This window comes from Peromyscus leucopus, chromosome 1, assembly GCF_004664715.2.
Source record: "Peromyscus leucopus breed LL Stock chromosome 1, UCI_PerLeu_2.1, whole genome shotgun sequence".
NCBI classification, from domain to species: Eukaryota; Metazoa; Chordata; class Mammalia; order Rodentia; family Cricetidae; genus Peromyscus; species Peromyscus leucopus.
Genome location: NC_051063.1, coordinates 153,396,314 through 153,418,036, shown reverse-complemented (window position 1 = coordinate 153,418,036; position 21,723 = coordinate 153,396,314). Strand labels below are relative to the sequence as shown.

The 21,723-nt window shown below is 41.8% G+C and overlaps 1 protein-coding gene across 1 annotated transcript; it reads left to right on the top strand.

Annotated features, from left to right (window-relative positions):
- The first annotated feature begins 11,711 nt into the window (after positions 1-11,711).
- On the top strand, positions 11,712-19,337 carry Mrgprx2 (MAS related GPR family member X2). Its single transcript, XM_028880139.2, has 2 exons — positions 11,712-12,039; positions 17,820-19,337. Exons 1-2 carry the CDS (start codon positions 12,029-12,031, stop codon positions 18,826-18,828), a joined length of 1,020 nt encoding a protein of 339 aa, XP_028735972.2. The 5' UTR covers positions 11,712-12,028; the 3' UTR covers positions 18,829-19,337.
- Positions 19,338-21,723: the final 2,386 nt, after the last annotated feature.

Sequence of the window (21,723 nt, the reverse complement as noted above, 5' to 3'; positions counted from 1 at the left end):
TGGACCGAGAGAAGGATAAGGCTCTAAACTCTCAAGTTCTGCTACAGTGTTGGACTTCCTTCAGCCAGCTGTTGTCACCCAGAGGTTCCATCACGTCCCAAACAGCATCTCCAGCTAAAGATTGAGTGCTCAATACCTGAGCCTATGGGGAGATTTCTCATTCAAGCCACCACAGCATTCTGTTCTCTTCTGGATTTCAGGTCAAGAAGTCCACTATCATCCTGGCAGCTTTTCCTTTGTAGGTGACTTGATACTTCTCTCCAAAATCCAGCAAGACAACAGTTAAAGAGTTCAAACAAAAGCATCCTTATTGAGTAAAAAAAAAAGTCATAATGTTGGGTGAAGATCTCAGTAACAGGGATAGGCCACCTCCCCATGAGTTTATTGGTCAGAGAAGCACCCAAACAGATACAGGCTACTGCCATTCAAGGGCTACTACTATGTTGTGACACCTTTCTATAAATGTGGGCAAGATAGCTGAAGGCCCACCACCGTGCTTTCCAAGAATGGTCTTGTGTAACCAAGGATATAAAGCAAAAATCATTAGCAAAGTCCAGTCCAGTATAAAAATATCTCATCCCTTCTTTAGTCAAAAGATCAATGCTGATTTTAAGAGCATGAGTGGGAAACACTACTCCATCTAGCCCTACTTAATCCACAGACATTTTCCTTGCACTAGCTAGTCTCCCTCCTCATCCTCATGTGCTGCTCTTACCAGAGTGATGATCTGCATATCCCTAGTTCTAATGGTTTTGTCTGAGCTAGCTTGCACGACCTGGTGTGGATCAGGTCTAAGGGAAACATTCCAGCCTGCCATGCCTGCCGCTAGAGCCAGGGCCTTGATTTTGAGAAGCTCTGGGCCAGCACTACTGCCCTTGCCTTTTTTAAACCACATCTAGCTGCTGAAAAGGACCTGGGCTGGGTGAAAAATTTCCATCTCCAGGATACTTTATACCATGTACTATGGGGTGGAGAGGGGGATAAACGCCCATTCCCAGTTTAAGTCTAATCTTATATATATATATTTTTTAATGAACCTATGTTGAGTCATCATTTGTGTCTTTTATGAACTGCTATTCAGAATTTAAAACTTCCAGGAGGTTCACTAGCACAGCATTTGGTTTTCTGTTAATTTTCCCTAGGAATTCTGGCTCAACTCAAATCTTGCCACACTTGACTTTGAGTATTCAAGACATACCATTTTGTCTATTTTCCCTTTTTCCATCCTACATCCACTCGTTGCTGTTCATCGACCCTGGTACTCTTGGGGGTTGCTATGAACTAAGGTAAACTCTGCTCCAGTATCCACTGAAGCCCAAGTATTTTGCACAGTATAGACAACCAATAAATCTGTGACTTGATATGTGGCTTTAGGTCACAGTTTATGGCCCTAATTTCTAGGAAGCCTGGAGGGTGAGGGACTCTGGTGGTTCCCACCCAGGGCATCTTCCATAGCAGAGAGTACAATGGAGACTGTCTGTATCTTCATACATTCTACTGCCATCAACGTTTTGATGAGCCCCTGGTTTGGATTGTTCATGGTCACCAAAGCCTCTCCAACCTGGTAAAATCACTCCACTGTTGGACTCAACAAAGCCACTAAAGCCCAATGCCAGTCTCAGGGTCCTTGAGGGATCAACTTCTTTCTTAACCATTTCTCTTGTACACCAAGGCGTCAAACACCACCTCTCTGATTCTCAGTTTCTTTCGTAATGCCTGACCTTCCTCCATTGTCTCCCCTTGATATTCAGAAGAATCTCAGACGTTATAATCAAGTGTCCCTAATGCTTGTATGAGCCAGCCCTACAGGGACTGCTTTCTTTCAGATAATCTCAGGTTATACAGACATTTTCTTATGGAAATATGGGTGGTTATTCAGTTTTGCAGCCTCCACAGCACTCAGACGGATCCAATCCCCCTCCCCCATGTCCACAGCCTCATAAATAGGTTGTGAGAGGCTCCTTCAGTGATTGTGTTAAAGTCCTTCCCAACACGAGCAGTACACATGCTAAGGATTATCTGGCTACCACAGTTTGCTCTAAATCTTGAACCATTCTTAGGGTGTCTCCAATACTCATATGGGGAGTCCTACTCATGAAGAGGCATGCCACTCTATACCACAAAGAAGACTAGCACCCTGAACTTCTCCCACAGACAACTTTACCTCAAAACGGTTCACCTAAGTTATACATCTCACATCCAAGGCTCATGAAGCCACCAAAAAAGCAAGAATGCACGCCATCACACAGCACATAGGTAACCATACCATGATTCTCTTTGCAGACCTCCTTAGATGGCTCTGTTTCTGTTGCATGTTTCAGCAGTCATCACAGGGGTATGTGACTGCTGCTTCCAAACTCATCTTGTTTTTGTCAGTCCCTGTTAGGGTTACAAATTTGTGATTTTTCCTCATAATACATTAATAAATATCTATTTGTTACAGGTCAGAAACTTGATAACAGACAAAACTAGCAAGTCTACTGAATTGCATCTTGGAAAACCAAATATTTTGATGTGGTAACTTATAAAAGTCTGGGGGTGAGGGATTCCTAGTAGAGCATGGATGAGGGGTTGCTTATAGAAGCATGGGTGACTCAAGGGCAGCTGCGTCACCAAAGGCTGCTCCAGTATGGATGACAACTGATGAAAACTACTTTAGACTCCCTGAAGGACCCAACAGCAGCTGGGCATGTTAATTTGGAGTCTTCTCCAGGCAGCCTCAGCAGGTCAGAGAACCTCAGGGGCCTCCCTCCTTCCTCTAGGAGGGACTGCTTCAGTTAGCAGGAACTTGCTTCACAGCAGCAGCTCAGAGCTGCCTGGAAGCAGGAGGCCATTACTTAACCCTGAAATGAACTTCTGTTTTCTGAGTGAGGACAGCCCTATAGAAGATGCTGTCTTATCTGGTGTTCTCAGGCACCACAGAAGCCCATGTGCTGTCCTGCGGTAGGAAAGAGCTTCTTACTCAAACAAGACAACAACGTGATGTCTCATGGAGGAATGGGCCCTTTAATTCAGTGATAGTGCACCCCATGTGCTCATGACATGGTTCCTTTTTTAATCTCCTTCCTCCTCCAGCCTTTACATCTGCCTCTTTTCTCCTCCTGTAAAGCTGTGGCTATTCCTCATCTCCAACTAGCAAGCTCAAATAAATTGCTCCATTTCCTCCAGCCACACCTGTGATAACTGTCCACAGTTAAACTTATCATGCCTGACTTTCTGGTCCTGGTTTTAGGAAGAAATGAGGTTAGTGAAGCCCATTTCCCAAACTGTTGTCATATCCTTAGGCTTCATTGATTTTCTTGTTATTCACAGCTATTTCCCATGATATGCCTCATATGTATAATCACCTCCAGAAAGAGAAGGCAGGAAATAGAAGGATAACTGAGATATCTTTAATGCAGACTCTTTACTAAGATGTAGGGAGGGCTGAGATAAACACGTAGCATATTTTAGTGGAGAAGCATTACTATTACTAGGACTGAAGGGATGGAGAGAAGTTATAAGAATTCAGAATTGGCTGTAGTAGCCATGGTTGTAGGAAAGGACCACTGGCAAGTTAGTATTACTTTGCTCTTGCAGACTACCTGTGCACTGTCAATTCAGAGTCTGACAGAGAAAGAGGGAAAGAGAGAGATAGAGATAGAGATAGATAGATAGATAGATAGAGAGAGAGAGAAAATGACTGAGAATTAAAAGCAAACAAAATAATAAGCACACCATCAAGTTGCTTTCCTCCTGACTGCTGTCAATATATGGCTTTACCTATGTGCAAAGAGAAATCAGCCCAAATGAGAAGCCATTGATGAGACACAGTGATGTCTTTCCCTAAAATGAAGAAGAATATGAACAGGACACCTAAGATACTGGTAGAGCAGCCTGACTCCTTCTTAAGGATGGAGGCCATTTTGAGGGGGGGATTTATTTGGCTTATGCTTCCATATCATGGTTCATTACCAAAGGAAGTCAGGACAGGAACTTAGACAGGGCAGGAACCTAGAGGCAGGAGCTAATGCAGAGGCCATTGAAGAGTGCTGCTTACTGTCTCACTCATCATGGCTTGTTTAGCCTGACTTCTTATAGAACCCAGGACTACCAGTCCAGTGATGGTACCACCCACAGTGGGCTGGGTCCTCTCCCATTAATTGCAAATTAAGAAAATGCCCTACCTCCAGATGTTATGGAGCCATTTTCTCAACTGCACTTTCAGATGACTCTAGAGTGTGTCAAGCTGACATAAAACTAGCCAACAGAGTTGTACAGAAAGGGATGCCAGCACAGAGAATAAGTAAAAAGGCTGATTAGGCATGCAACAGTTTTTTCCCTTATTTTTCCAATACATCCTGACATCAGTTTCCCCTCCTTCTACTCCTTCCAGTCTCTTGCCTCCTCTCTCCCAGATCTGCTCTTCCTTAGAAAAGAGCAGGCCTCCCAGGGATATTAACCAAACACTGCATAACAAGATACAGTAAGACTAGGCACAAACCCTCAAGGCTGAGCAAGGCAACCCAATAGGAGGAAACGGGTCTCATGAACAGGTAAAAGAGTCAGAGACTCCCCCTTTCCTGCTGTTAGGAGTTCCACAAGAACACTGAGCTAACAACCATAACATATATGCAGAAGACCTAGCTTAGACTCATGCTGGCTCTGTGATTGCCCCTTCAGTCTCTATAAGTCCCTGTAAGACCCATTCAGTTGGTTCTGTGGGTCATCTTCTCCTGGTGTTCTTGACCCCTCTGGCTCTTGCAACTTTTCCATCCCCTCTTCTATGGGATTCACTGAATTCCAAGTGGAGGGGCCTGATGGAGGTCTCCAGTTTAAGCTCTCTTTCCACGTAATGTTTGGCTCTGGGTCTCTGCATCTGTTCCCATCAGCTGCTGGCAGAGGCCTCTCTGATGACAGTTGGGCTAGGCACTGATCTATAAGAATAGCAAAATATCATTAGGAATAATTTTATTCATTTTCTCCCTTCTATCCTAGGTCTCTGGACTATCCAGCCTCAAGTTCCTGGCCATCCAGGCAGTGTCAGGCATGGGCTCCCTCTTTTAGCATAGGTCTCAAATGAGACCAGTCATTTGTTGGCCACTCCCACAAGTTCTGTGCCTCAATTACTCTAGCACATCTTGCACTAGGATAGATTGAAGGTTCAAGGTATTTTGGCTGGGTTGGTGTCTTAGTCCCACCATTGGAAGCCTTGCCTGGTCACAGAAAATGACCAGTTCAGGTTGTTTCTTCCACTGCTAGGAGTCCTCACTTGGAGATTCCTGGGAGTTTCTACTGCACTGGGTTTCAACATGGCCCCTCAAATGCCCTCTAATTCCAGTCATCTCTTCCTCCACCCTCTTCCAACTGATCCCTCTTATTCCCATGCCCCTGCCCCCATCCCCATCCACCCACAAAATCCATTCTATTTTCTTTTCCCAGGGAGATCCATGCTATAGAAGCCATTTTGTTAAAAGGTCAGAATAAGTTCTGTTTGCTGCAAAATTCAAGCTTGACCATTGTTTTAACCTGTTCTGGTATTTGACATGCTCCCTACCCAGTGGAGTTTGACTTACACCTTGAATGTACCCTAATAAGATATGATGTTCTACCAAATAATTTTGAAATGTGCAGCCAAATTCCTATGTAACCAAAATTCTGCTGGAAATCCATCAACCCTTAAAAACCTCATATTCTTGCATTTTTTTGAACTCTATAAACCCAAATTTCTTCTGTGTTCAATGCTGTGTTTTCAAACCTGACTGCAGGGATGCTGTGAATGTGTTGCTATGATTGATTAATAAATAAAATGCTGATTGGCCAGTAGCCAGGCAGGAAGTATAGTATAGGCAGGACAAGAAGAGAGGAGAATTCTGCGAATAGGAAGGCTGAGTGAGGAGACGCTACCAGCAGCTGCCATGAGGAGCAGGATGTAAAGTACCAGTAAGCCACAAGCAATGTGGCAAGGTATAGATTAATAGAAATGGGATAATTTGAGATATAAGAACTAGATAGCAAGAAGCCTGAGCCACACGGCCATATAGTTTATAAATAATATAAGTCTCTGTGTGTTTGTATGGGTCCGAGCAGCTGTAGGACTGGCAGGTGAGAAAGATTTTTTCTGACCATGAGCCAGGCAGGACCAGGAGAACTTCAGCTACAACTGACTTCAGAGAGATAGCTGTCTGACAGAAAATAAAGCTTGCTTAATTTGCCCAAAGAATTTGGGTAATGTTATTTATTCTTTCTCATTCAGTGGTATTAACTTATTAGTATTAGTGGCATTAACTTGCTAGCAGTATTAATTAATATTAATCATACTAATGGAAAATTTGTGTCTTTGTGTCTTCTTGGAGCATCCACACAGTTTGTATTTTCAAGAACTTTCTCTATCTCAGTGCGACAAACTTTTTTTTTTTTTTTTACTATTATCTTCTAGGTATTTGTATTTTAAAAACTTATGGGGTTTGGTTCTATATACAGGAATAGTGACTTAAATAGAAGGGAGAGTTTGTTAGGGCTTAATGCACTTGGGGAGGACTTCTCAGAACATCCTGGTCTTACCTGACTCTGAAATGCATCATCAGTTTGGACTGAGGGAAGATGAATCTGTGATCCTCATACAGTTACCAGGACTCAGGTGATATTTGAAAGAACCTCTATCCACTTCCTATTTGTAAGCATCAAGTCACAAGCTGTCATCTATTATCAAGAGACACTGAGAACTATGGTCATTTTGCAGAGCTTAAACTGTAAGAAGCACTGTGTTGCAGAAGACAGATGGTGAGGGGAAACTGGGATTGTCTATAAGCCTCTGGTTGACAGTCACCTTCTACATGCATGTGAAGGTTTTTCTCAGGAACACTACCAGGTAATGTTTCTCATAGCCATGTAATGGGTTAATTCATAACATGGATCCAGGTGATTGAAGCTGTTATTGAACCTGCTCTGGACATTGTGATGTCAGTAACGTCATTGTATGCTGAACTGCAGATTCTCTAATGCGCATGTGTTGGAGGATCTGGTTACAACAGCAAATACCAGACAAGTCTATATTTCATAGGGGTTTGAGTTTAATGAAGGACCAAGGAAAAACACATTCATAAATAGAAATGCAAAGTGTGTTCACTGAAGACAATAAAAAGACAAAGTTGGCCTGAGAGATTAAGAGACCTTGTGGCTTTCCTACAACTCATTAACCAGCCACAATGTAGGACTGGAGGAGCATGTGACTGAAGCTTCAGCCTGACTCTCATCACTAATAGAGAATGCAACTTCTTTCCACTCAGATTCTTCCAGCCCAGGTGAGTCCTCAAGTCCTCAGCCGTGGATGATTGACAGCTGTCTTCTCTTTCTTCCTTCCTTCCTTCCTTTCTTTCTTTCTTTCTTTCTTTCTTTCTTTCTTTCTTTCTTTCTTTCTTTCTTTCTCTCTCTCTCTTCCCCCCTCTCTTTCTTTCTTAATTTTTTATTAAGAATTTTTTTTATTCATTTTACATACTAACCACAGATCCCCCTCTCTTCCCTCCTCCTGCCTCCAGCCTCCCCCTCCTCCAAACCTAACTCTCACCCTGTTCCCTCCTCCAACAAAGTAAGGCCTCCCAAGGGGAGTCAGCAGAGCCTGATACATTCAGTTGAGGCAGGTCCAGTCCTCCCTGCATCAAGGCTGTGCAAGGTGTCCACATAGGAAGTGGCTCCAAAAAGCAAATAGCTGTCTTTTCTGAAGCAAGAAAGAGCTCATGCATTCAGCTGCCTACATTAGTTGGCCTTATTTGCATTTACTTTTCTTATTTGATTGCCTCCTTTTCCTTCATTTCAGAAATTTGTTGAATCTATCATGTCTGATAGTCCTTTGTAGATTTGACTTGGTCCTATCTTGTTGTGTTTCTCCTCCATGTGTAATTGCCATTGACCCTGGAAATGGATCTGCAGACTAATTAAGGCAAAGCCTCTGACACAGCCCCGTAGACACAAGTTTATATCCTTGGAATATATTTTCAGCTCCTCTGTGCAAATAGGGAAATGGAGGTCGAGCTGGAACAGGACAGAGTGGGAGGTCAGAGGATATAGAACATATGTGGAATCTAACAGGGGCTGTGTCAGAGGCTTCTGGAATCCACTTAATTAGTCCTGCAGTCCAGTGGTCCAGAGGGTGCTGGACCGTCTACTCTGGTGACCAGCCTAACAAATAACTAACTGTATCATAGAGCCTGTCCAGTGACTGATGGAGGCAGATACAGAGATCCACAGCAGGCACCAGGCTGAGCTCCAATCAAATTTCTGAAAGAAGGAGAGATAGTGAGGCAGATCGAGATCATGATGAGAATGTGCAGAGATGACAGGCCACATAAGGCCAGAACTGTGACTGGTGGTGGAGATGGACTGGACTAGGCCTCTGGATATGGAAGACGCTGTTGCTCGAACTGTTTGCAGACAGAGGATCAGGATTGTCCTTCTTGGAGGCTTCTGGAATCTGTGCCTATGGTGTGACACCTTGCACAGCCTTGGTGCAGTGGGAGGGGCTTGGACCTGCCTAGGCTCAGTGTGCTGGGCTCTGCTGACTCCCCATGGGAGACCTCAATTTGGGGGATGTGGGGATGCAGGGTGGCTTAGGAAAGATGGCTGGGGGTGGGAGGAGGGAGGAGAGGGGATCTGTGGATAGTATGTGGAGTGAGTAGAAAATTTCTTAATAAAAAAATGAAAGAAAAAAAAAAAACAAAAAATCAACTCCTCTGTGCTTCTTTCTACTTACCAGTAAAATGAGAATATTAACATTAATTACCTTAATGGGCCCTGAAAGAACTCAGTCAGCTTCTATTGTACACACTTAGTGACTCATTACTCTTTCCCAGACTGAATTTCACCATCTGTCTTATCACCTACAACCTTGCTCAGCATATGAAGTCCATTTTGTGTTTCTACTCACTTCTGTGATGAAGTGTCTTCTCCAATATTTAAATTGGGATCAAAATCCCATTCTGTTCATCTGGGTGGGGGAGAAATAGGTCATTTGATAAGAGCATAGAGAAAAATCACTTACTAATTACCCCCAATATTGCCTTGCCTTACCTTCCTTGGTCAACTGCATTGCCTTCCACACATTTGCTTTAAACAGCACCAGAAACAGAGTTGATCACTGAACACATTCATACAATACTACCTTAGATTCTACTGCACCTCCCTGTTTGAGAGACACGTCCATGAACAATATTAGTCATATTGGCAAGCACAAGGAATTCTTCAAAACTAACTAGAACTTTCTGCTGATAGAATTATAAAGAGTGATTTCTTATCCAGCTATGGACTCTGTGAATAACAATCCCAAACTGCCAGGTAACACGTGCCTGTTGGTGCAACAGTGGTATGGCTGTTATCAGAGTAACCAACTGCTCTCTGGTTAGATTTGAGGCCTGCTCCACAGGAACAAATGCATACATAGTACTGTAAATTCAGCTAAGAACCTATGGTTGATAAGGTCTTAAGCCCTAGGCTGGAACCTACTAGTGTTTCTTATCTCTTTTGACATAGTATCCAAATACCTTCAAATACGGATGTGTACAAACTCAGATAGAGGCTACTCCCAGTCTTAATCTGAGAAATCTCTTTTTTGCAGTGCATGCAAGGGAATTCAGAGACCCACGGCTGCACAAGGTATTCAGAATAAAGGATGGTGCAGGGCTCAGTCCTAAGCAAGGCATTTATACCATCACCCTTAAGGCTCAGGAAATGTTACCAAAGAGGGGGCTGAAATAGTGTAAGAGCAGAAGAGAGAGAAGGGTTGTGAAATGCTGTCTTCTAAGCATGACATGGTTGAAGCAATCATTAACTCATAGCTGTTTTGTCTCCTGGTACTGGACCTACATGAGTTAGACCCATAGGACAGTCAGCTATGGATAGAAAAGGGGCTCAGAGGGCCCAGCCATGTGCTGCTGAACTATTGGCAGATTCTGTATCAAGAAGGGAAAGCAATGTATTCCATTGGGCAGTGATAGACAGTTCCCAAACTGTGGCCACACAGATGACCCTAATTTAACACACACACACACACACACACACACACACACACACACACACACCACAGAGAGAGTTATGAATATGCAAAAGATAGTTGTCATAAGAATTGGGGTTGGCAAGGGTGGGAGGGAAAGAAGAGAGGGTGGGAGAGGAGAGTAACCAGAGGTGTTTTGAATATGTATGAACTTGTCAAAGAACTAAATTTATTAACTAAATATTTGTGATTTGGCTAAAATTTTCAACTACAATGTTTTCTATTACTTCTTTCCTTCCATTTTCCTTCCTGCCTTTATCTCCTTCCTTTCTTTCATTGTTCGTTGATCCTATATTTCATGATTATTCACTATAGCCTTCACATGGAAATAGATTCCTGAAATACACAATATAGATGAAGGTCTTCTTGCCCCCATTGTCACTTTGTAGTTAGGAAGTATGGCCATCCTCACATCTGTCTTTGCAAAAGATGACATTACCTTGATGAATCTCCATCATGATATCTTTCTATCTCTTGGATGTAACTTCCCAGTTCCTGGGAGTGGCAATGCATCATGATTTGAGGGTTCCTGTTTCCTAACCCTGTTCCATGATAGAAGCATTAATGGGCCCTAAGTCTTACCACTGCCTCATAGAGCCTGCTCAGACCATTTTCCTGCTTTCAGGTCATAATATGACTTAGGACATAGGTTAGAGTGTTGGGACTACAAGTATTCCAATGTCATTAGAGGACTTTTGTCAAAATATTGAGAGACCAAGATAAGGAGACTCTGGTTATGGGTTTCCCTAATCTGAATGCCTTGGTGGGGCTGGCAGGAAATGTTCTTGGCTCTTGGGATTCTGTATAGGTTAGAATGTCTTCTTTGTCTAACAATGTCAAGGCTGTTCTGGACTGACTTCTACATCCTCTGGTGTCATGATATAAATTCACCATCACCATGTGTACTATACTGTCTTCATCCCTACACTATAGGGATGTTGTTACCTCTCAGCATTGCCTGTCTGTCTTGTAATCCATCTAGGATCACTAGTTCTATCCAAAATACTGGCCAGCTAGCATTTGCCCTGCTCTAGATTCTGCTGCTGCTTAGTAGCCTGTAAAAGCCCGATGAGACTGTCTACTTAAAACAGTTGCCAATGAATTACATCTGTCAAATTACTTAATCACAGCCCTGTGGCTATTATTTTATTGTTGGTTCTGTCTAGGCTTTGCCTGCCTCTGCTGGTCAGGACCTTTGAGGTTCTAGGCAGATATGCATAACAAGATTTTATGTTTTGATCTGTTTCCCCTTTTCCTCTCTTCTCTTTCTGGTGGCTTGATTTTTGTTGAAGATTTATCCTTTTCTGCTGTCTTTTTGGTTTTGTTCATTTCCACCTATGCAGAAGCAGGTTTAGCTAACATTCTTGCAGATAACATCTTGAGTTCTTTCTTCATGGCCCCACTGCTGAGTGCTGAGTTGACCTTCTTCTTTGGCATCTTAGCAGCAAGGAGGTTGTCCCAGGAAACTGTAGACCACACATTCCCTAGATCCTTCCTTAGGTTGGGCATCTGACAGAAGCAACTGTTTTATTTTCAAAACCGAGACTCCTGTCTAAAGTCACTATTTTGCAAATTCATTTAATTTGATCATTATCTTTATGTCTGTTGCCTAGTCATGGTCTAGTTTTGCAAACATAAAGATAAGTCTGATACCCAGATAATGTTACAGCACTGGCTCACTTTGCTTGGCAATGCTGGCCTTCTGGCTGCAAGAAGCGCTAACAGGAAAGGGGAGCCGTAGGGGTTGGCATGGCCAGAGGATGAGAGCTAGGAGCCAGGTCAGATATTGAGAACAGTTTTGAGAAGAGCATGACTCAAAGGATTCACACTCATATACCTAGATCCAATATGGGAAACCACAGGTCTTTCTTACCCTCTTGATTATCCTTCCGCAAACACCAGTCTCTCTGCAGTTTCTGAACTACAGATGTGTTTCATATTGACAGGTGACTCAGGGGACTCTTCTCTTTGCCACAGACCAGCTTATGACCTCACATAAGAAGAATGGAGGAAAGGTAAGATGATTTTTGAGATATTCTTCTCAAAGCTATTATTTATTTTTCTTAGTCTGTGACCATTGAGGTGAAGAATCCAAGGAGTCTCACACATTTTTTTTTCAGAAACAGGAGTCATGAAGGTCCTCCATGTCAGCTCTGTGGGCTGGCAGACTGCAGTGTGGGAGGTTTGAAGCCAGTGAGCCAAGGCAGTGCCCTCTCTTTATAGTTTCTCCCATTCTTCTCTCACCCCAACTATTCACACATGTTCCTATTGTGAGCTTTCTGCCATTTTCCCTGACATGGCAAGCACATGGACACAGGCACTGTCTCTAAAAGCACATTTCTGTCAGCACCTCAGTCATCGTGTTTCCTGCAATGCAAAGTTTCCATCTTTTGTGTCTTTCTGTCACAGTAGGAAGCAGATGGTCTAAAAATGAGCAACTTACCCAATTAAGTATAATTTATCAACAATGAACATATTTAGGGAAAGATACATGAGATATTAAACCCATCTCCTAACCCTAAAATAACATGGAGTGTGGAGCTTTATCAACTGTCATAAAGTAGAAGTCATCTGAACCCAGAGCTGGCTGTTACTGTGACTGCAAAAGTACCCATGTTCTGCCCCAGGCATTCAATACTGATTAATTTTGTTCTTTGATCTTTTTATATATGCACACTATTTACTCTGCTTACTTTCCCCAACTCTTTCAACTATTCCTCCCATCGCTATCAATCTCCCTCTCTACCAGTTCCTTTTTGAGACCATGATTTTTAGTTTTGTTTTGAAACATCTATTATATATGCCTATTTGGTTATCTGAACTACCTACTGAGACATGGTTTACTTACTAGTGGGTACCTTTTTGAAGGCAATGGTTTCTTCTCTTCTTGAATCAGCTGTAAGTCAATTATTCAGTTGGGAGCAATAGCCCTTCCAGAATCCATCCTTCATCCATGCCTGGCTGTTGATTGGAATATTTTTGTGTAGAATATGTATGTGTATTCCCAACTGCCCTGAGTCTGTGACTGTAATGACTATGTCTTGTCAAGGAGATGTCATTTTGAAACTCTTCTTTTTCCTGCCGTTACATTCTTTCCACTCTTCCTTCTGCAATGTTCCCTGAGCCTCAGAGAAAATGGAATAAATGACTTTCTTAGGGGGAACTCTCAACCTTTACCCAGTCTCAGTACCTTGTCTGGTAATGATTTTCTTCTTTTATGACCATTGACTTGAAAGAGAAGCTTCTCTCATTAAGGCTCAATGTAATGTCCACAACTAGTACATAAATATTCAGAGAGCAGCACTATGCTGTCAATTTAGTTCAACAACTGAATTCAGTTTCACCACAGGGCATATGATCTCCCTAATCTTGTGTGTTTGATCTGATCCAGCACTAGGCAAGTATTCCTTCATATGTAGTGGGCTTCAAATCCAACCAGAAAGCAGTCAGTTCCCCTGTAACGATACTGCCACTATTGCACAAGTGTGCATTTCTTACCTGTAAGGTTGCTCTCATAGATTGCAGGATTCATAGCTGGGTAAGACCATGGATGTGGTTTGTCCCTCAGGATCCTGCATAGCACCTTCTGGGATTGCAAAAGCTAGCCCTAAAAGGGAGGATTCTTCCACCTTGGTACTAGCTTGTTCTTTGTGATTTGTACACTCAAGGTGTGGGATGTTTTCAGCAATAGGGTCTGAACATGTAGTTATGATGAAAAAACAGAAGGAATGACAAGAATCTGTATTGTTTTGGGGCCCTGGGGACTCCTTGACCAATAACTCATAAAGAGTTATAGCATGTCTGGCAGGTAATTTTTTTTAACACCCCATGGATCCTCAAAGCAGCCTCCCCCGGTACATAATGTAGCTCGGCTGCACTCCTTTTTTCAAAAATAATGTTTTAAAGTTTAGTTATATTAGATTTCTCTATACCCTTAAATTTGATTAACCCTCTTTTTCTGTTCTTATTTCCCTATTCCTCCATCACCCCTCCTCCTTTCTACCCTCATATCCCTTTTTGTACTTTCATATTTCCTTCATTTCAATATTTTGCCTCCATTAAGGCATATTCCTCCCAACGACCTCTCTCTAATGTCTTGCCTCCCACAAGTAATTCATGTAGATTTTAAACTAGAATCCACAAATGGAGCAGAACATATGGGATTTGCCTCTTTGTTGTTCCTGGGTTTCCTCCCTCAATATATTTTTTTCCAGTTCCAGCCATTGACATGAAAATTTCACAATATAATTTTCCTTCACAACTGAATTAGTCCCACTGTATATATGTACAATGTTTTACTGTCCACCCATCAGTTGATGGACTTCTAGGCTGATTCCCTATTCTAGTTATTGTGAATAGAATGGCAGCAATTAACATGGATAATAAAGGATTCTTTTTAGTAGCACATAAAGTCTTTAGCATACATGACAAGGCATGGTATAGTCAGGTGCTCTCATAGTTAAAACTACTATTGCTGTGATGAGACACCATGATCAAAGCAACTTGGGGAAGAAACGGTTTATTCATCTTATGCTTCCACATCACAGGTCATTATCAAAGGAAGTCACGACAGGAATTCAAATAGGGCAGGAACCTGGAGGCATGGGCTGATGCAGAGACCACAGAGGAGGGCTGCTTACTGGATTGCTCTTTATGGCTTGCTCAACTTGCTTTGTTATAGAATCCAGAACTATCAGCCAAAGATGGTACCACTCATAATGGGCTGGGCCCTTCCCATCAATCACTAAATGAGAAAATGCCCCACAGACTTGTATACAGCCTTATCTTATGGAGGAATTTTCTCAGTAGAGGCTCCTTCCCCTCTGATGACACTAGCTTGTTTCAAGTTGATATAAAGCTAGCCAGTATACTTACTATAACAGTTCTATCTCATTTTCTGAGGAATCACCATACCGTTTTTCTATAACAATAGTATCAGCTTGCATTCTCACAAAGAACAGTAAATGAGTGTTCCTCTTTCCCAATATCTTTACAGCATTTCTTTGGCTTCTTGATGATAACCATTCTGCTTGGGATAAGATTGAATCTTCTTCTTCTTCTTTTTTTTTTGGATGAAGAAATGTAGTGTTTATTCTTTTGCTAGAGCCAAAAGGTTGTGGTTGCCACTCAGGATGTACATGTGGCTCACAATGGGGCAACAGGAGATGCTTCTGAGTTGCAGATAATAATATGTTCTTTGATCTGGGAGGCGACTACATGTGTGGGTTCATGTACAAGTTCTCTGAATGTTACACTTTGAATTTTAAAATTTCCACATATATCTTAATAATACTTTTTTTGTAATAAATAAGGTGAAAAATACAAATAAATATAGTTAAGAGAGATCTGCCAGAGTCCTTTGTCTCATTTCAAGGTGTTGCCTCCAGGGCCCAGCTCAGCTCCCATGGTAGCAGGCTGTAGGGGCCCTCTGAGGATCACCAGCTTCATTCCCTCCTTCTCCCCTAGCTAGGTTGCCCAAGGAAGTCATTCTTTCTAAGTCTTCAGTTCCATCATCCTCTTTCTCAGCCCTTTTTTCACACATTACCCCTGCCATGTCCTGGGAAACCTTATTTTAGTATCACTCTGTCATACACAGAGCCAGTAAGATAGAATCTCGAAGTGGTTTTAACTTTCATTTTCCTGATGGTCACTGACATTGAACATTTTTCAAAATGCTGGCAGATATTTGTATTTCTTCTTTAGGGATTTGTCTGTTCAAATCTACAGTGCATTCCTTGATTGTGTTCCTTCTTTTCTTGGTGTTTTCTTCTTTGAGTTCTTTGTGTTTTCTAGACAGTCTTCTGCTGTATGCATACCTGGCCAACTGTGATTTTTTACTTCAGTCAGGTGTTTACTCCTGTCTTCTTTAAGTTCATTCAGGGGTTTAATCCTCTTTGAACTCCTTGATCTCACGAGCATGCTTTTAATTGTTCTTTTGGATCCCACACCTTGAGCTTCATCTAAATTGTGTTCACTTGGGATACATGCTATAGGATTCATGATCTTTAGGAGAGACATATATATTTTTTTTTAAATAAATTGTTTGTAATTTCAGGATGGGACCTGGGCATTTGGAGTTTGGTTCTTGGTTATATCTTTGATGTGTCTTCTGTACTTTAGCCTTCATCTCTGAACCTCCTTTGCCCAAAGGACACTGAGGGAGTTCTAGAGGTCTCCAAAGTTGAGATCCTTCCTTCCTTCCTTCCTTCCTTCCTTCCTTCCTTCCTTCCTTCCTTCCTTCCTTCCTTCCTTCCTTCCTTCCCTCCTCCTCCCTCCCTCCCTCCCTCCCTCCCTCCTCCCTCTCTCTCTCTCTTTCTTTCCTGGTTCCTTCCACCCTCTTTTGTTCCTTCCTTTCTCTCTCTCTCTCTCTCTCTCTCTCTCTCTCTCTCTCTCTCTCTCTCCCTTCCTTCCTTCCCTCCCTCCCTCCCTCCCTCCCTCTCTCTCTCTCTTTCCTGGTTCCTTCCACCCTCTTTTGTCCCTTCCTGCCTCTCTCCCTTTCTCTCTCTCTCTCTCTTCCTTCCTTCCTTCCTTCCTTCCTTCCTTCCTTCCTTCCTTCCTTCCTTCCTTCCCTTCCCTTCCCTTCCTTCCCTCTCTCCCTCCCTCCCTCCCTCCCTTCCTCCCTCCTTCCTTCCTCCCTCTCTCCCTTCCTTTCTTTCTTTGTTCCTTTCTTCCTTTTTGTTCTGTCAGCCCAGGCTTTTCTGGACCTCACTATGTAGTTTAGTTTGTGCTTGAACTCAGGGACCTCTTGCTGGCCCAGCCTCTAGAATCTGGTATTCCACAAGTAAGCTATCGTGCCTGGTCGATAGCTGTATGGATGTTTCTGGGTCACAACCCCTCTGCTTAGCACAGCAGTCACTTCTTCCCTTCTTTCCCTCTTTCTGCACATTTTCCTTTTTATTCTTCAAGAATGTCAGAAGTTCAGTTAGCCTCAAATCAATGCCCAAATTCTGGCATGAAACTCTTTCAGGCCATCACTATAGTCATTTATTGAACATTCTTAGGTTGGGGAATGACAAAAGTCATTATTAACCACCTTGTAGCATAAGCCATTCTTTCAAACACTAAAATTTTCTACCAACAGCACCCTCAGCAGTGATATTTTCTTCCTTTTCTATGTGTTTTGGAGTACTAACTTGCTATAAAATGTTTGCAAAAACATTCACTCTAAGTATAGCTGCTGTTTAGTTTATGATTAATTCATTCATTTGTTCAGTGAAAAGTCTCAATTACTCAACAAGTCTCAATAGGAAGATGGACACTTGTGATGTAGCAGTGGACAACAGCAAAGTTTCTGATGTTCTCAAAGGCTTTCCTGCTTTTTAGGTTCAAATCTGACATGCAGACAGGTTCATTCATATTACCCTGTAAAACTGGTTCCTCTCATACTGGTCTTAGTAAGTCTTGGCATCCCCATCTTGACTCTCATTCATGATTTCCACATTTTCCCATTTGATACCCTTCCCCTGCCAGACTGAGAGCAGCTGATAGTCCTGCTTCTGGCTTCCAAGTTCCTGCACCAGAGAAGAGCCAGCCTAATGACAGAAAGAAAGTTAGGTTCAGAGTTCTATTTCTTTCTGACACAGCCCAAGATACTGAGTTTCTTTACTGGGGCCACCAACTACAAATAAATACAAACTGGATTTAAATGAAGGCTCCAGAAATAATTGGTTTTCACTCGGTCTCTACAGTCCTGTTTTTCCTTTTTATGAACCAGGTCAGTCATTCACACAGAGCAAAGTGGTCCTAAGAATCAGAGAGAACACAGCATGTGCTCATATCTTGTTTTTCTTTCCAGGAACAGTAGTGGAGAGCTCCTATCAGTGGATCTAAACACCCCAGACTGGGGCACTAACATCACAGCACCGAATGGAAGAAACCACACTGGAATTCCACTTTGTGGCATCATGTTCTGTACCATGATTTTCCTGTCCGTCATCATTGCCCTGGTTGGGCTGGTTGGAAATGCCATAGTGTTGTGGCTTCTGGGATTCCACATGCGCAGGAATGGCTTCTCTGTCTACATCCTCAACCTGGCTGGGGCTGACTTCCTTTTCCTCTGCTTTCAAATTGTACATTGTATTCATATTATTTTGGACATCTTCTACTCCAAGACCGTTGACACACCTCTGTTTTCTTTTGTTGTGTCAAACTTTTCTTATCTTTGTGGCCTCAGCATGCTCAGTGCCATTAGCATTGAACGAAGTCTGTCTGTCATGTGTCCCATCTGGTATCGCTGCCGACGCCCGAGGCACACCTCAGCTGTCATATGTACCCTGATTTGGTTTCTGTCCCTGTTGTTGAGCCTCCTGGAAGGGAAGGGATGTGGCTTGCTACTTGATAGTCTTGGCCCTGATTGGTGTCAGACATTTGATTTCATCACTGCTGCATGGTTAATTGTTTTATTTGTGGTTCTCTTGGGGTCTAGTCTGGCCTTAGTGGTTACTATCTTATGTGGCTCACACAGGATTCCTGTGACCAGGCTGTTTGTGACCATTGTGTGCACAGTTCTGGTCTTTCTGTTCTTTGGTTTGCCCTATGGGATCTATCAGTTTCTCTTAGAATGGATTGAAAATTTTGATTATGTTGTGCCTTGTGATTTTTATTCTGTGACACTATTTCTCTCCTGTGTCAACAGCTGTGCCAATCCTGTAATTTACTTCCTTGTTGGCTCCATTAGGCATTGTAGGTTCCAGAGGAACACTCTCAAGCTCCTTCTGCAGAGAGCCATGCAGGATACTCTTGAGGAGGAAGAATGTGAAGAGAAGAGTTCTTCAGAAAGATGTAAAGAAATGAAAAGAGTCTGACAGTGACTGAGATCTGTTTTGTTCAGACAGAGTTAGCTTTGAGAAACAACTTTGTCCTCATCAGTTTGTGGCAATTTCATAACCTTGTTTAGTTGATGATCTGAAGTTAAATCAGTTGGGAAAGTAGTAAATCTTGTTGAAGTTGATTGATACTGGACTTGTTATACAAATACTGACTGCAGCATTTCTGGAGCTGTCACACTCAGGGCTTCATCATCTCCTCTTTATGGGAGTCCTTAGAAGCTCTTTGGGGTCCTGGAGAGCTGTTGAGCACTATTGACAAATCCCTCCTTCAGCAGAAGCGTCAAGGAAATGCAGTGGAGATCTTCATTCTTTGGTCACTGAACATGATAGTGGTTAAATCCATGTTATATTTTGCAACAATTTCCTTTTCTGTTTTTTTTTTGTTTTTCTAAGCTTTAAAAGAAGGTTTTATTTATTTTTTTAATATGTGCATTTTATGAAACAAAACACAAGAAGCCAAGAATAAAGTCACCCAGTCACAAGCAGCTCATCTTGATGTGTCCTTCTCAATCCTACAAGTGTGCATACATTGAGGCAATTGAGATTATTCAGTATTTACAACACCTTCCCCACATTGTAAATATTCACCAACTAATAACACCATGCTACATGAGTATTTTGATAACCAAGAATACACCATGACATCTTAATCTGTCAGACAAAATTGTAATCCTCTCTTCCTTGGCAACAAAAATTTCATAGAAGATAAAAATGGCAGTGGGCCTTTATATAGACGTACTGGAGAAGCTACAATTAAAATTCTGCATTTCCTCAATGCTCAGTTTAACAAGGAAATGCAAAGCAACAAACCACACCAAGTATAGCATTCTTAAGTTATATACAGATCTATATACTAACATATGAGGAAGAAGACGTGTTCCTGCTTAATAAATGTATTCCTATGAAATAGTTGGAAGATGCACTTATAGCACAGGTTTTCAGGATGTCAGTCTCAACATAGTATTGCAAATCTCATCCCTTGAGTCTCCTTCTGACCTTTCACAGTCAGCCTAGCAACATAAATTACCTCACATTGTCTAGATAGGACTCAACAATTTTATGTTTAAGAGGAACCTTTCTTGTCATTTCTACCATATTCATGAGCTATCATTTTAACCATATGGTTAGACAACCGGAATCAAGCAACATGTACAGTGCCTCATTCTGCACTAATCTTTCCCCTACCTACCTCCACCACCTGATAACAGTATCTATTCAACACCAAGTTTAGCAATTCCATTCCCCCAGTGTAACCATTCCTATGAAATAATAAAACAACCCTTAAAAGGTGGTCTTATCCCTCTCTTTTTACCATGTTATTCATCTGTTACATTTATGAATTAGTGTATGCATGTGAGCACATGCATGCCATTGCACTTTTATTGAGGCTAAAAGACAAATTGTGAATCAGGTTTCTCCTTTTATCTTGTGGGTCCTAGAGATCAAATTCAGGTCACCAGCTTGGTGCAAGCAGCTTTACCTGCTGAGCTACCCTATGAGTCCATTATGCATGTTTTCTTGCTGCTTTGAGACAAAGTCTATGTAGCCCTGGCCTGCATGGAACTCAGATACACCTGCCTCAGTCTAGGATTAAAGACATGCATTACCACACCAAGTCTATTATGCTCTTAACAGTCTAAAGACTAGATGTTTCCAATAATCAGCTTTACCAATATATGTACAGTGCAGTAAATAAACTGCACACACCTAACAAATGGTGTAATCAGAAACTGCCTTCTAAATAGCAATATTCTGGTCTAGAACTTCTCTTATCTCTCTCAACCCAGAGGTGATTTACGTAACTGTTGTGTTTTGTAACATTTCCTTTTAAAAAGCAATGTTTCCTCTGTGTTTGAAGGGTTAGAAAGATACACCTTATAATTCTAGTCCTTATTAATTTCTGCAGGCTTTAAAACATTTATGGCAATATTCTTTTGTATATAAATTGCTTAGTAAACGAATATGCATTTTCAAGAGAAGTCTATGTTAAATCTCTGTTCACCCAGTGAAGTCTTCACCTTCAAGTTCACTGTGTCTGCCTTTTTCAGCATTGGAAGAGTGTGGTCAAATTTTTAATGAGATCCATCAGCATCCATCCACACCTGAAGGTGGAGGGAGACTGTCCTCCACTGGGTTTTTCCACAAAGCCTTGCTTAGCATTCCATGGTAAAGTCTTTTCTCTCTCCTCTCTTGTCTTTGGCATGATTCCTCATTCTCTAACTGTCTAATACCTCATGACAGTTTTCCAATGAGGTCCTCGAAACTAGGTTCCCTTGAAATCGACTCTGCTTCAACTTCATTCCATTCCAGAAACCACAGCACTTATTAGCTAAATTATGCTTGTTTGAGTAACATTTTTCTATAAAATGATACTTCAATTCTAAAGCTGCAGCATGTGATAATTTCAATTGAAGTACAATTAAAATAGCACACTATGAGTAGATCAAAGGAAAGGAATTGACAGAGTTTCTTAAGTTCGTGTACCTGCAGGACTCAGAACCCAATCAAGACACAAAACACTCTTACCTCTTTTCATTTATGTTTCCCCACCAGTCAAAACCTTTTGCTTCAGTGGTCAATGCTGTCCGTATTTCTGTTCTAAACTAAAATTTGGGACAGAAATTGAAATAGTGCAGCATAATGCTTGATATACATGTTGTTAAATGCTTGTTATAGTTGAACAAGCTAACCTATACATTATCTCATGTAAATATTGATATTTTCACCTTGTAGCAAAAACTTCATACTTAGGAAAACTCTTGAGTGCAGTTTGCTGTTATTGCAAAGAGATCCCATGCTGTTTGTTACTGCTGTGGTTTTAATGAGAATGGCTGCCATAGGCTCGTATATTTGAATGCTTACCCCTAATTG